At 40.5% G+C, this 15,799-nt stretch overlaps 1 protein-coding gene across 1 annotated transcript in view; it reads right to left on the bottom strand.

Moving 5' to 3' along the window:
- Positions 1 to 15,799, bottom strand: part of grin2aa (glutamate receptor, ionotropic, N-methyl D-aspartate 2A, a) — a 132,990-nt gene that overhangs the window by 25,859 nt on the left and 91,332 nt on the right. The window contains 5 exon segments of the mRNA XM_062438268.1: positions 170 to 295; positions 1,455 to 1,608; positions 2,878 to 3,049; positions 5,642 to 5,844; positions 12,734 to 12,848. Of these exon segments, the coding sequence (XP_062294252.1) occupies positions 170 to 295; positions 1,455 to 1,608; positions 2,878 to 3,049; positions 5,642 to 5,844; positions 12,734 to 12,848 (770 nt within the window).

Raw genomic sequence — 15,799 nt, 5'->3', positions numbered from 1 at the left:
GAGAGACAGATGGTTTACAGGAAGGTGAAATAGCAGATAAGTGTACTATCTTATAAGAGCAATCATGAGGCCTGTATGTGTGTGTGTGTGTGTGTGTGTGTGTGTGTTTGTGTGTGTGTGTGTGTGTGTGTGTGTGTGTGTGTGTGTGTGTGTTCATGTGAATGCTTACCTTTCCCCTGTGCCAGGTTTCTGTTGAAGCCAAGAGGACTGATGTACTCAAACATGAAAACAGCCATTGCAGTCACCAGTAGGAGCATTACAAACATCATCACCCACACTGATGCACTGAATGGCTCTGCGAAAGAAAAAGAAAGAAATAAAAGGACAGAGATTAAGTACTGTATTAATGCATGCTGGGTTAAATTTTCTGTTTTATTTTATGTCACTTTTTTGTGATTCATACTCTCTTTCTATCTTTCCATTTATGCATATGCATTATCATGTATGCGTACACACACACACACACACACACACACACACACACACACACACACACACACACACACACACACACACACACACACACACACACACACACACAAACACACACACACAAACACACACTCACTAACACACGGAGGAAAAAGTTGCATGGATAACAAGCTGACTCCTGCATGTTCAGAGAGCCCCAACCTACACACACACACTTGCATATACACAGGCACAACCCTCCAAGTGACAGTGTGAGGAGGCGTTCAGTATAGGAAGCCCTGGTGTTAGCAGTCCTGTCCTCCCTCTGAGCTCACAACACTGCCGCAGAGATTAAACCATGGTCTAATGTATGGGAGAGCACTGCTGGCACAGGGTTGTATCCTGTGTATGCGCAAGTGTGTGTGTGTGTGCTGGCAAGCAGCCATTCTGGGGTTTTCCTGCTAAGCCCTTATAATTGCCACTTTCACAGCAGTAACTGCATGCGGCATACATGTCAGTGTGTGTTCGGTGTGTGCCTGTGTGTTCACATGTGCATGTGTTTCTCTCGGCACTTTTATGCATGTGCAAATAAATTGGCTGTGTGTCTGTGCACCAGTGTGTACCATTGTGTCTGTGGCCTCATACGTATGTGTAAGTGCAGGAACTCTGAAGTAGATGCTGAAGCCCCACGCATCAAATGAACGTGACAGAGCAGCCAAAACAGGGATATACATGGTCGCTCAGGTTAAAATCCTGTGGTTAAGTCCCTCTCAGGTAAGTGAGAGTCATTGTGGCAAGAAGTAGGAGTTCAGCTAAATCTCTCCAATGAAAGAGCAAGTATTGACAGCTGTATAACAGGACTGAATTGTGTTGTCATCTCTGTAACTCAGGGAACGCGCGCACACACACACACACACACACACACACACACACACACACACACACAAAACAAATACCCTTCTGCACTCATACAATCCACAAAAGCAAACAAGATAGATCTTCTTCTCCCTCCCTCCTGAGCCTGACAAAAAAGCAACAGTTACCTAGAAAGGCTGACGGGGACACAGTTCCGTTACTACGGGAGACCATGACGCTGATCCCGGTTTCCACGAACGGGACGGAGAAATCGATGACCTCAGAACGCTCCTCATTGATCGTCAGAGATCCGACGGCCATGACGGCTTTCTTATAGACCACCTAAGAGGGAGAAGGTGGAGGAAAAGGACAAATGCAGGGACAGGTAGAGGGAGGAAGGATGGGTGGATAACAAAAGTGAGTGAAGGTTAATGGGGGAGAGAGGAGTGAATGAGACATGAGGATGAGCAAGAAGACAAAAAGGGGGTTAAAAAAATTGTGAAGACAAGATATGTAAGAGTGGGTGAAATAGGTGAAAGTGGGAGGAGGATTGTGTAAGGACCACATGTAAAATTGGGAAATGGCCAAGAGGGGGAACAGGAAAAGAAGAAAATTAATTATATTTACTGCACATCAATAAAGTCATCCTAATCAATATAATTAATATGCAAGTGGGAGTCCCTGCTAAGTACTGTAAGATGAATGCCAGATAAACTTCAACACAGGGAATAAGTATGCCATAAAAAAATATAGAGTGCAATAAAGTTTACAGTCTTCAAATGAACTCTGGGACTATACCTTCAAGGTGAAGCTGGTAAAAAAAGATATGCAAAGGAGTTTTCTGCAGGAGTTGCTAAGATTTGTTTACTTTCTGACTATTTGCGGTTGGTGCCAAAGCCTCAAAGGTGAGCACAATTTTTGTCCCACTCCGCAACAGTTTTACAAAGTTAACATTCAAAGCTTCATTTCCAAACATAAGTTTTGTCTGATATACAGAAGGTCCTCTAACCTATTGCATTTCTAATTTCCTATTGGCTTGGATTATTGCATTTGAATTAGCTGCTAACTAAAAGTGGAGACCTGGGAATAACATTAGACATCATGCTAACACTCTTTCTAGAGTACTTATCGGCTGTGTCATAATTGTAATTGTTTCCTGTAACAGTGTCAATTTCAAGACTATAGCGTTTAATGTCAACATATTCAGTGATATGAATAAAAACTCAAAATACACATACACTGAGATATACAGTAACTATGTGCAGCTAATTCCTTAATACGTATGCAATAAACCTAGATTAAATTTGTTACGTGACAGATGTAGAAAGATTAAAATAATAATCTATGCAGTCTCTACAAATCTCTCTGCATCTTCCCAGTAAAATATTAGCCAAATGCAAATTACACCTGCCATTTATAATGAGCTCAATAGTCTGGAAGCAGAAATTTTGATCAGGGGTTGTAAATATCCTGTTGTCTGGTTGCACACAAGTTTGGGCGCCGACTGATATCGACGTGTTCTCTGATTCCAGGGATCTCGATTGATTAAACTCTGATTCAGAACTTGTTGTATATTATGCACACATACACTTGCACAAAAGTTCCTCTTACCTCTCCCACCATCCCATTCCAGACATTGTTGATCTTCTTTCCATGTTTTCCATTGGTCACCAGGTACAGGTCATAGGTGAACTTGACATACTTGGCAATCTTCTTGAGAATATCAATGCAGAAGCCTTTACAGCACTTCTTAATGTATGTCCCACCAGCCTCTGTTGTATTGCTACAGAAACACAAACAAAAGCACACACATAATTAGCTGATTATTTTGAGCAGCAGCTGCTATGAACAATTAACAATTTTGGTTTAGTGACAAAAAATGAATGAAATGGCACAGAATGAAATGTTTCATACGGTTGTGTTAAAAAACGAAAACAAACAGTTTGCTTCTTTTTCCATCCCACTTGTTAAATTCCTATGAATGCACCAATGAACACATATCACCTTGGGACATTTTCACCTTTAAGAGCAGGTTGTTCTATTCAGGAATGACATCAGAAGACTTGAAAAATATGTTCCCTCTACCTCTGTGTCTCTCTAGAGAAGGAGGTTTATAAAAACACTGCAGCTGCATCAAGCCTTGTACCATCTGTGTATGTGAATTTGAGAAGCGGAGAGTTCAGACACTGTTCATGCACACTCAAACACACACACACACACACGCATGCATGCACGCACATACACACACACACACACACACAGGCATACAAGTGCATATCAACTTTCAGCCACCTGGGAGTCTCATTTAACTTTTAGATATGTGCTAATTAGCAGAAGATAACCTCGTCCTTTAGTTTAACAACTTGAATACAAACTTGATGGGAAGTGACGGAAAAAAGAAGAAAAAAAACCCTCATACACCCGGCTGTGACTCTGCAGTTACCTTCAGAGCTGAAACTCTGTCACTTCGGAGGATTTCTTTGGTGTCGGAAAAACATTAGCCAATTTTTGCCTCAAGTGCAAACTCCTATGTTACCCTCAGTAGTCGCCATTGATCTGTCAAACGAATGTCACCCCAAGTGGAATGTCTCCCTATCTTCAAACTGAAAAGGAATTTACTTTTTATGGTCTAATAGGTTTAGCTTTTCACAAGAGAGAAAAGGTTCATTTGAAGAAAAAATAAAAGAAGTAGACAGGTGCAGTTCTTTCACCACTTGCGAATTACTTTTTGTGAGACCACCCAGGGTGATTTTCTAGAGATTTAACTAGATATTATCTAAAGCAGCTGCTGGAGCTAATTTAAAATGAATTAAAGACTCTCATTTGCATTAAAATGTCCCTTCAAAAATACGATATGTCAACAAAATCAGTATTATTCACTACTGGAGAAACAGCATTTTTTTCAGCTGGCCTATCGTGTCCAATTTAGAAGCAATAGTGGACTGCATAACATGTATGACTGCAAACTCGGTTGCATAAAATGTAATATTTTTAAACGATGATGAAAAAATGTAGTTATGTGATTGTAACCATGATGAAATACTAGATGGAGGACCTGTGCAGGGAATGGGATCTATGATAATGATAACAAAAAACAAGGACAACTAAGTCAAGTTTCTGGCAGGTTCAGCTGGCCGGGAGAGTCATAGAGCAAGCATATAGGCCAGAACTGTAATAGCTGCATTCATGAACACAGTGTACCCATTTAGGAAGGCCATAGAACAGTTCAGGCAGTGGAGAGCATGTGATGTTATGGAGGCTGTTTTCGAAGTTGCCAGGCCAACTTGATATAGAACCGCTACAGGGCCTGAGGGGTCTCCAGAGAGGGCAGTGTGGGTATGTGTGTGATTGTGAGTGTGAGTATGGGTTGTTCATGGGCCCAGGCTGGATGAGTGAATTTGTGGTTCTGCATGCATGGATAGTCGTCCACCACCCCTGATTCAACCCCCTCCATCACCCCCACCCCCCTCTCTCTCTCTCTGCCTCTTTCCTCCCCTCCATCTATCCCCTCTTTCTTCAAATGGACACTACGGATGCTTGAGTGGGAATTGCGCTGTGGGAGGGAGGAAGGCACCCGAATGCATTGGCCTGTGAGTGAGTGGACATGTGGCAACAGAGAGTGTACATGAGCTAGTGTGTGTGTGTGTGTTTGTGTTCCTCCTTGGAGATGCTTTATCCTCCGCCCTACTTCACAGTGATTCTGGATGAAAATCTCTGTTGGCCTCTTCCCTGGGACACTATTACCGCTTAATCAGCTATGTTGGTGTATGTGTTTGGACATGTGTGTTTCAGTAGTGGTTATAGACAACTACTATACATATATGTATGTAGTGGTGAGACTAACACAAAGTGTGTCTGTGAGTATGTGTGTTCCAGTGGTGAGTAGAATATAATACTTAATTATCATCTTCAAACCAATTACATGATTTGACTGAACAGCACTCAATCCACACAAACACACATACTTTCAGCCTCTCTAACTGCATACTTCAGGAATATAATACTGCAAGTGGCTAGCAGCATTTGGGTGTTTGAAAATTGGTAAGGAAGGAAGTAAATTGCTGAGTTCAGCAGTTGCTTCTATTTTCAGGGGGAGGACAAAAGCTGCTGCAAAGATTGCACACTGCACCTCTTCCTATACTCATGAGAGAAACGAGAGAGAGGATACAGAGGAGGTGGCCAGGGACAGTGCTGAAGAAAATAGAAAATTGATGATGTTTTCTGTAAGCTAATTAAGATTAAAATGTTCTTATGCAATGGGGAGAGGGGTGGAGGGTGAGTCTAAAGTAATGTATTCAGTAAGATAATCATATTCATGAATAGATGGATGATAGATGGACAGATAGATGCATAAATAAAACAACAGCACACTCACTCTTTGATATGCTTCCTGCAGGGTACAGAGTTCCTCATGCAAGTTCCGGTGAGTCTCTCTACATCCTCTACAATGACGAAAGGTTTCTCCTCCAAAGTGACAATGGACAGGTGGTTGTCGTCAAGCTCAGCATCACCGAAGGAGTTGAAGCGCGGCCACACTGGGTATTTCAGTGTCAGGCTGCGGTTGTCCAGTTTGCCCATCTGGGGGAAAGGAGAGGATGATGAAAATAAGGAGATTATAAATGACTTAACACATTGTTAAGTCACAAAAAAACTAGAATCACTGAATTATACTTTTTTTTTGGTCAGTTGTGGACTTTACATTTAGTGTGCAGGTTGGGAGTCTGCTCAAGGACAATTTAACAGTACCACTGACTGTTGTCAGTACTTACAAGATACTCTTTTTCAATTATTTGGGTAGTCTGTTGCCCTCAGATCAAGTAGTTTTTAAACACAAAGGAGGTGGAAGTAGTGGGAATGATCCAGCTAGTGATTGTGACGAGAAAAGAACAAAAGTAATTTCTTACTTTTCTTTCCTTGCTGCTGCAATCAGTTGCCCAACAACTCATAAAGAAGATAGAACGTGGATATGACTTCACACATGTTAACATTTTACAGAAATGTCGGCTTTTATGGCACAAAAACAAACATACAGTACATGTTGTTCACAGATCATAATAAATGTGCCAGTATGGCTGTACAACAAAACAAACTAAAAGCATGGTGTATAGGGATGCATGACAAAATACACACAGAGAGATATATGGCTATAAATGCAAACACATATAGGAGAGAGAGAGAGAGTGAGAGAGGGGGATAGAGAGAGTGAGAGAGAGAGGGTTTGTAATGGTATGATAACGATGTGACTCTTTTAATAATTCAAAAAGTTTTCTGAACTGTGATGTCACAGATTCCCCTATGGATGCTCTCTGCCGACCCGAACCTGTCTGTATATGTAAGTGTGCGAGCATGTGTGCCTGTGTGTGTGTGTGTGTGCGCGTGCACATGGTATTTACTCATGTTTGTGTCAGACAGGAGGCAGAGGGAAAGAGAGATATAGCAGGAGGCAGCAAGGCTTTGCTCGACTCTCAATTATTAATGTTACAGGAGCCAGAAAATGGCAAACCCTCGCTCTTGCTCTTTCCCTCCTTTTCAAAAGTCTTTCTTTCTTCTTCTATCTTTCCCTCCATCCCTTCGCATCATACAGCAATAAAGCTGGAGTGTGGAGTGGAGTGGCTGAATTTACTGCTTAAGTTGTTTTGTGTGTGGCAAGCATACATACACAAACACACACACACACACACTCACACACACACACACACACACACACACACACTCAGCAACACAAACATCCATGGGCTAAAACGTGTAGATTCAGCAGTGGATGTTTAAGCCTATTGTGTCACATGCTAACAAATGGAGAAAAGTGAAGATACTGGAAAAATGTTGTTTTGTCTTTGTGAATAAAATAGAATCTTAAAATTTTAAATACACATTATGCACACTTACACACATAATGCACATAATCTTTCACCATTTTGACCTTGGAGGCATAGGGCAGTGCTTGCCACACACACACACATGTTGTTGCTCAGCATGCATGCCTGGCTAAGTCATTAACAGGCGAACAGAGAGGAGGAAGTGAAATTAGCATTTTAATTGTTTTGCTTTGAGTGGTTTTCTATCCTCTGACAGGGATTAGAGTCTTTTCTCCGTGCATACTCTGCACCACTGTCAACAGCTCACTCTGCTGTCGGCCACATCTCTAATTGTGTGTGTATGTGTGTGTGTAAGTTAGTGTTGGGGTAAAGGGGGTAGGATGGTGTGTTAGTTTGTCACCTTCGCTCTCCAGGGAACTTCTGCATTTGTCAATCTATCTTACCCCAGCTGTTTTGCATTTCACAAGTGAATGACTGCATGCATATATATGCACATACGTGTATGTGGGTGGGGAGGTAAAGTAAAAATAGGATGTTTAAGTCAGGTGGAATGTGTGCATAAGAAATAAGACAGGACTCATGTCACAGAAATGAGAGATTGTGAAACAAATTAACAGAGAGGATTTAGAGAAGAATAGAAAAGTGTTTCAGAAAATGTAACAGTTTTGAATTATGCTCCATGAGCAGTTTTGAATCATTTCCTGGTTTTATTGAAACCCTAAAGCGGCAGTTCCCAGCTGAATGCATTATGCTGACATACATACTTAACTGGTATTTCAACTGTGTAACATAATCAGTGATGGAAGTGGGAAAAAGAAACACTTTAGCTACATTTTTCTACACTTGTCTTTCTGTCTTGTAATCAGAACATTTCTACTACTGCAACTACTTGTTGCACCTTTATGTATCAATAAGAAGCACTGTCATGTCATGTCACATTTAAGATATTCAACAGAAACCTGAAAACAGTACACAACTCAAGTGTGTTCAATCCATTAAGTCATTAATATAAGCTTTTGAGGAGTAGCTCTGATTTGGTTGGATCAATCAATACACTCAGTGGAGAGATAAATGTTTTGCTCAGAAGAAGGTTGAAAAGGGAAGGAGGAAAAGGAGGGGGAGGAGGGAAAGAAGAAGCTGACTTCAGCTTCTGATTTCCTGTCCACATGCTCTCCTATTCCCTCCTCCTCTTCATCTCTCCTTCTCTCTAATTAAAGAAAGAGGGGTTATAAATTAATGCCTAGAGATAGGAGAGAGGATTCTCTCTATCGATCGGCTAGGCAGCAAATTGCTGAATCTCCCTGTATGAAATACCAGATATTACACACACACACACAATACATAAAAAAGCAGTGTGGTGTGACAGCAAGGCCGGTGGGAGGTTACGATGATAGGGCCCATGGGATTACCGCATTATAACATCTCGTGGAGGCAATCCTATCACATCATCACTCTGCGACGGATTTAGAGCCACTTGGTGATGAGATGACACTCTGCCCCCAGAACAGCTGTGTTTCTCTGCATCTTTTCTTATCTTTCTGAAAAGCCCTTGTTTTGTTTTGTTCCATCTACACTTTCTTTTGTCGCCTCAAGCATGCCCTCCATTTTTTCTACTCTCTCTATTTTCCTCTTCATCTTTCTTTGTCTTTATTTTAGATGGCTTCGCTCCTCTCTAAACCTGCATTTCTTGCTCTCTATTTCATTTCACACAGTCTTCTTTCTTCTCTCTCTCTCTCTCTCTCTCTCTCTCTCTCTCTCTCTCTCTCTCTCTCTCTCTCTCTCTCTCTCTCTCTCTCTCTCTCTCCTTATTCTTCCCTTCTCTTACTGTCAGTCAGTGTTTGACCTATACAGCCACACACACACACTCAGGGGTTGCAATAAACGGGAACCTTGCTGAACAAGTGAGAGAGAATGATACAAGAATAAAGAAAACAGGGGTCAGTGCTCTTACACCGAGCACCTTCTCTGTGCCAGTCTCGCTGGGAGAGTTATCGCTGTGGCAAGTTGCACTATGGGAGAATGAGTTCCTAATAGCGTGGAGAAAACCATTCAGTCATAAAACAGTATCTGTCACTCCTGTCAGACAAAATTATGTCGAGAAAATGGATTCGGCTCTCCCTCTCCTACGCTTGTTCTTGTGTATATTTGTGAATGTGTTTGTGTGTGTGTGTGTGTGTGTGTGTGTGTTTCTGCGTGCATGAGTGTGTATGTATGTGTGCATAACAAAACAGGGCAGAGAGAAAGAGGATGAAAAAGCAGAATAGTGAGAGAAAGATGAATCCACCCATTTAGACATCTTTCTTTAATGTGGAGCACTTTCATTAAGACACAGAGAATAGTAGATTGAAAATGAAAACTTGAGTTTGTGCGTGCTCATGTGTAGATCGATTTTTGATGATTTGGAAGTGCATGTATGCAGGTGGGCTTTATGTGTACTGTATCTGCTCTCCATATTGTGATTCTTCAAGCACAAATCCCATGCTGTCTGTAATAATTATTTTGTGAACTGGCTGCTAACACTGCAGCAGTTCCTTAAGCAATTTACACACTCCATCTACTCAGCAGGAATAAAACATAACATCCTGGTTCTAATTGGTAAATACACTTTTCTCATTCAGTCAGTGACTTTCTACTTTAACTCTGAATGCAATAAGAAAATGTATCATGGCTTCTGTCGCATCATTGATTCTGAAGCCGTGCATTTTCACAAACTTTTTCCAGCCATGACGCAATATCGTTTTTATACCTCAGCGCTGTACATTTTCTGACTTCTCAAAGCCCAGGGGTCAATTAATGCATATTTATGAATTTCTCTGTTGTTGAATGGATTCTATTATCCTAAAGAAAGTTTTTCCATTTAATGTAAAATAATCTTCCTACTCCTCTCCCTCACCACTAGCATCCAGGACTCTGACTTGCTCATTTCACCCAAATAACCTCTCCTCTGTCATCAAACAACACCTTGAAGACATTTATTGTAATTTCTTCGGTCAGCTTTCACTGAAATGGTGTTAAGCTGACTTTAAAGTGTTTTTTTTTTTATGGAGGAATAATATTCAGAAAAACATTAAGTTCAATGTACATTACGATTAAACAAGACGTGAACCCAGTTTTATATGAGTGCATAAATATGTTTCTGTGCAGTATGTGTGTATGTGGCCTTCATCCTCAAAGGAAAGCGGGCTCCTTTAAACTGTTCTGCACCAAAATGGAATTAATTTACTGCTTCCTCTGGATGCAGCATCATTACAACATATTAGCATTTTGTGATATGGAGACCAGTGTTACATGGAAAAATGGCAAGACAGGAAACAAAAAGACTCCCAAAAGGTTGACGTAATGGGGCGTTACTGAGTAGTAAATAAAAATAATTTTTCTTACTGATTTTCAAATTGTAATATTTTACACTACTCTTTACTGAAGTAATCACATTACCATAACACATTATTTTGTAATACTGCCACATCAATCTTCGTTGTTATTCCTTCCTGCTACTATATCTTTACTAGGTCTTTACAATGAAATGGCCAGAAAAGGCCTATTTTTGAAAACCCTCACGATGCTACACACTCAAATATACCTGCATGACTTGCTGCAATCTGCACCTCTTTTAAAAAAACAGAAATTTACTGGCAATTACATAATCTTAAAAAAAACAAAAACAAACACCATACACATCCAACCAAACGGCCGTGGTGGTTTTAAAATCAGCTCTCCCCAACAACTCGACCGACTCTGAGTTGTGGTTGCTTTAAAAACCTGAGCGCTTAACCCCTGTAATGGGTGAAAAAAAAGTAAAACATAAACATACTTATGGTTGAGTCCCTTCTTTCTCTTCATCTGTTTTCTTTTCTTTTCATTCTCTCTATCTCTTTATCTCTTTTTCTCTCACAAATGTTCTCCCACTATCTCGGCCCATCTGTCTCCATCGCTCACTCGTCTCTGTATCGCTCCATATTGCTTCTCTCCCCTGTCTCTTCCTCTCGTGCCCCAAGGGGACACATTTTATATTTTTAGTGCATATCCATATTTTAGTGCAGTTTCTGAATTTTTATCTCTTGATCATCATGGAAGTCTCTCTCTCTCTGTCTCTCTCTGTCTTTCTCTCTCTCTCTCTCTGTGTGCCGCTGATTTCTGGCGCATGGGTGGGACGGCTGCACCAGAGAGAGAGAGAGAGAGCGAGAAGGAGTGAGTGACAGAGAGAGAGAGAGAGCAGCTCCCAATTATGTTTCCACTTTGGGTCTCTGTGTCTCTCTTGCCTTCAGTCTCTTTCTCTGCACCACAGTGAAGTGGTACTGATCAATTTCACAGGCTCTCTGTTTACAGCAACATACTCTACCTCCCCTCTGCACACCAACAAAGGGTCTTTTGTGTGTGTGTGGGTGTGTGTCAGTATGAAATATGAAAAAGCTAGTCTAAAAGATTGGGTGGAGACTGTGCAGATTGCGGCAAACTAAACCAAACACTGTAACACACACTCTCACACACACACAGAGGGATGTGACCTGAATAGAAACCTGACTTGTAGAAGTACAAGTCTCTCAAATAGGGTTTCTGTCAATAACCAGTGTGGAAGGGTAAACATACACACACATACAGGAGCACTGACCCCTTGCCACCCCAATAAAAGAGGTCCCAGGTTTTGATTAACTGTGGTTTGAGGTGCTATCAGAAACCACAACAGCAATCATAGCTAAAGACAGACAGAGTGCACAGATTATCTGGCCTGGGATAGAAAGGAAGAAATGATGGAGGGATGGTATAGAAGAAAAGAAAGGAGGAACAGACGGAAAATGGAAGCAGAAGTATTGAAGACACAAAAGAAAGAGGGAAGAAGAAATAAAGTGAAGGAACAGGGATTGCGAGGAGTGATAGGCAGGGAAGGACAAAAAAACAAGAAGAGAAGATGGTGGGAGAAAATTACAAAATTAAAAGGATGGAAAGACAATAAAGACAGAAAGACATAACCATCTATCCCTCTTTCTTCCTTATCCAAATCCGTCCTTGGGCCACACCTATCTCTTTTTATATCCCTCTCGCAAACTTCCTCTGAGCCTCACACAGAGTGAAGTATGAGCTATTGGGACATTAAATATAAGGTATTTAAGGCTGCGAGACGCAGCCAGATGTAGGTATAAAGATACATTGCTGCCATTTAAAGTCCATTACAACGACGAGAATACTTAGCCAGTAGCCATTCTTTATAGAAGCTCCCCCACATTAACTAGTTAAAGAAATCCATAGTGTTGCTGGCAAATGAGCTCATTGATCAACTGTAGGTGTCGTACAATGAGTCAGTGGTAGCATTTTTCATACTGATGTTTAGCATTTGTTTCTGCTTTTGCCTTTGCATGGGGGAGCTCGGAGATCACTTGTCAATCAAACACTGTGGGTGCTTTGTTTTGTTTTTCTCCTTTGAAAGTTTCTGTAGATGGCGCTATACACTGGCAGGTCGATATCAGCCGATATCTGCAAAAATAGACGTGCAAAAAACCAATATGTGTAATGAAAGTGTAATATAAGAGAATAAGAATAAAATAACCCCAAAAAACTGTGGTAAAAGTGGTACCATGGCCCAGAAGAAAACGCAGGAATATGTGCACACTTTTGCATGCACATATACACACAGATACACACTGATTCGATCCTACCTTCTCCCACTCTCTCTCCTTGTTGAGAACAATGACCACCAGCTTTGGATTTTCCTGGTAGCCGTCTTCTGTGAAAGACAAGTCTCTGCCATCCCATGTCACATTCATCATGTATCTATGAGGGGGGGGGGCAGAGAGTGACAAGAGAAGAAGAAGAAGTCAGAGAGGTGATAAGGAAGAGGGGCAAAGGCAGAGAAATGAGCGAATGAGAAAAAGGAAATGAATGAATGCAGACAAGGAGAAACAGAGGCAAAAAGGGGAAATTTAATTACATTAGCATGATAAAAAGTCAATTTACAGTCTACTGTTATTACTATCCTAAAATATTCACACACACACACTCTAGTGTATTGAAAGTTATAAAGTTGATTCACATGGACTGGATTATGACTACATTCCTGACATAAAAATCAAGTGGACATAGACTCAAAGTTTAATGCTGAGGGATATAAAAATACGAACAAAATATGTGTGTGTGTGCCCGTATAAGGTGCAAGGAACCAAAATGTACAATTACAGTACAGCTGAAAGAAAAAAAAGAGATTAAGAGCATATAGTACCTGCAATGATAGTTTGTCCATACTAACTCTCACCACACACACACATGCACACACACTGTAATGAGTGACCCATATGGCAGGTCACATTAGCTAAGATGGAGGGCACTGGGAAGATATTCTTGGGTCTGCATAGCCTGCACATTAATCATGGCTGTTCTTTCCCACTCTGTCTTCCTCACTCCTTATGTCAGTGGTCCTGTACAACACGGAAGAGACAGCTCCTCTTTTTCTTCCTCTTCTACTCCATTCTTGCGCCAGGCGACAGGGCAAACTTCAAAATGGAACATGTACCCACGTGATGTGTCTTTGAAAAGCCAGAGAGGAGCGCTGCAGGTGAGGTGTTTCATGCTGTGTAGGACATTGTGCAGCCACACGCTGTAGTGTATGGAGCAAATTGTGCTTTTAGAAGCTTATTATTGGTGTCATTTGATACACTGGTTGCTTATGTGGCATGCACATCAAAGGATGGGTTCACAGTCTGTCTTTAAACAACAGTCAGGTGCCCAAATGAACACTGAAAGTGGTTAGCTTTGTTGTAATCATTCCTCCTGCTAACATTGGTTATTAAAAGATCCCTTTCAAATGCACTCACAGTGTAAGTGAAGGAGGACAAAATCCACAGTCCTCATTTTGTTCAAAAATGCACCATCTAAATTTAATATGAGGCGTCAGCAGTTCAAGTTAGTTAAATCAAGTAGATATGTTTTTAGAATAAAATTCCCTCTTTTTGTCTCCCCAGGCAGTGTTTCCCTGTTCAGCTGCAGTGGAAGGATCGTAGCAAAAGCTGAGCATTTGACATTAAAAAGAGTAACCTTGAAGGATGTCCACTTTATTTGAAAAAGGTGGATTGCTAAAGCTTCATATTAGCTTTAGATAAACTTTTAAATGCATTTTTGCACTGAAGGAGGACTGTAGATTTTATTCCCCATCACTTACACTGGAAGCACATTAGGAATGGATCTCTTAATGGCTAGTATGAACAGGACAAATTATTACAGCAAGTAAAACCTTTTGTTAATGTTCATTTAAGTGCCTGAATATTGTTTTAAGACATAGATGAACAATTGTGAACCTATCCATTAAGATACTTTTTTTTTGTTATTTCAGAAAGAAAAAAAAAGTCGAAAGAAAAGAAGAACCAGTACATCAGTAACATATATTTATCTCTCTATACATCTGGCTGTTTGTATCTGTGACTCCCTGTCCCTGTCAAACTTCAATAACTTTTTGTTCCCTCGTGAAGCTTTGATTGTTCAAGCCTCAATTAAAGGTAGCAAGAGCATTTTTTTGTCTAATTTTCAGTAAGTAATCAAGGCTCATGATGTTTCTTTTTTCCTTTTTGTAATATATATGAAAAACATACATACTGTAGTGCAGCTTTAATGCCACACATGATATTAACCAGCACATACTCTGCAGGATTTAAATGTAATTGTCAATTTTATTATTTCAGCTGTTTGAGACTTGCACATTTGCAGGCTTCACATACCAGCAGTCTAAACCAATTATAGTACCAAGTCACAAGGCTAGCAACAGAAAGAGGTTGAAAGAGAAAAAAGGCTGTGTAATATGTGAGTTTGTGTGTGTGTGTGGTGCCATTTCACAATACCTACATGTCCCTTTAAATTGCTGCTGATAATACACATGCACACACTCACACACACACACACACACACACACACACACACACACACACACACACACACACACACACACACACACACACATGCACAGCCTCGCAATGCTCAGATGAAATCAACCAGAGATAAGTGGATTGAGTTGGATTCGTAATTAAAATAATCTGATTGGCCTGCAAGCAACCAGGTGAGTAGTATTAAGCCATTTGATTGGACATATGATGCAGTGCTGAACCCAATTACTGTATGTGCGACTACAGCCGAGAAAGAGGTGCTGGAATCAATAGCAGTGCCCAGGCTTCTCTTTTAGACAACAGCCCATTCTGTGCTTTGCAGCCATCAATTTGGAAGATACACAAACACACAATTTCATGTGCACAAAGGAAGCCTTTGCTCTTCTTTCAATCTGTTTAATGTACACTTTACTCTCCTTTGTTGCTCATATGGTTTATTATCCCTCTCTTTGTTCAGGCATCTATTTCTGTTTTTTTTTAAACAAACCAGCAAAGAATGTGGTATTGCCAGCAACAATATTAAGGATTTTATGTACAAATTTACAAAACTTGTGCTGAACATTAGATGTGCTGAAGGGTGGATGACTATGTGAGTGGGACATTATTGAAGGTTAAACAATCAAAATATTTGGGAGACCCTTTTGTTTTGATAATTGTTTTAATAATATCCTGCCAGTTACCAATTTCAAGCTAAACTTTCATTCAAGCAAATCTAAAGCCTCTCAATGTGGATATCTCAGTTGATTCCGGTTCATAAAAACAGTGCAGGTTTTTTTTTCTTTTTTTCGTTTCCAGTACAGCTTTAAAAAATGATGTATAAGTTTTCTGAGATTTAATTCAGTCGAATGCCTGACT

This window comes from Scomber scombrus, chromosome 18 (genome assembly GCF_963691925.1).
Source record: "Scomber scombrus chromosome 18, fScoSco1.1, whole genome shotgun sequence".
Classification (NCBI taxonomy): domain Eukaryota; kingdom Metazoa; phylum Chordata; class Actinopteri; order Scombriformes; family Scombridae; genus Scomber; species Scomber scombrus.
The sequence above is the reverse complement of the archived record's forward strand: the minus strand, read 5'-3'. Positions and strand labels throughout refer to the sequence as shown.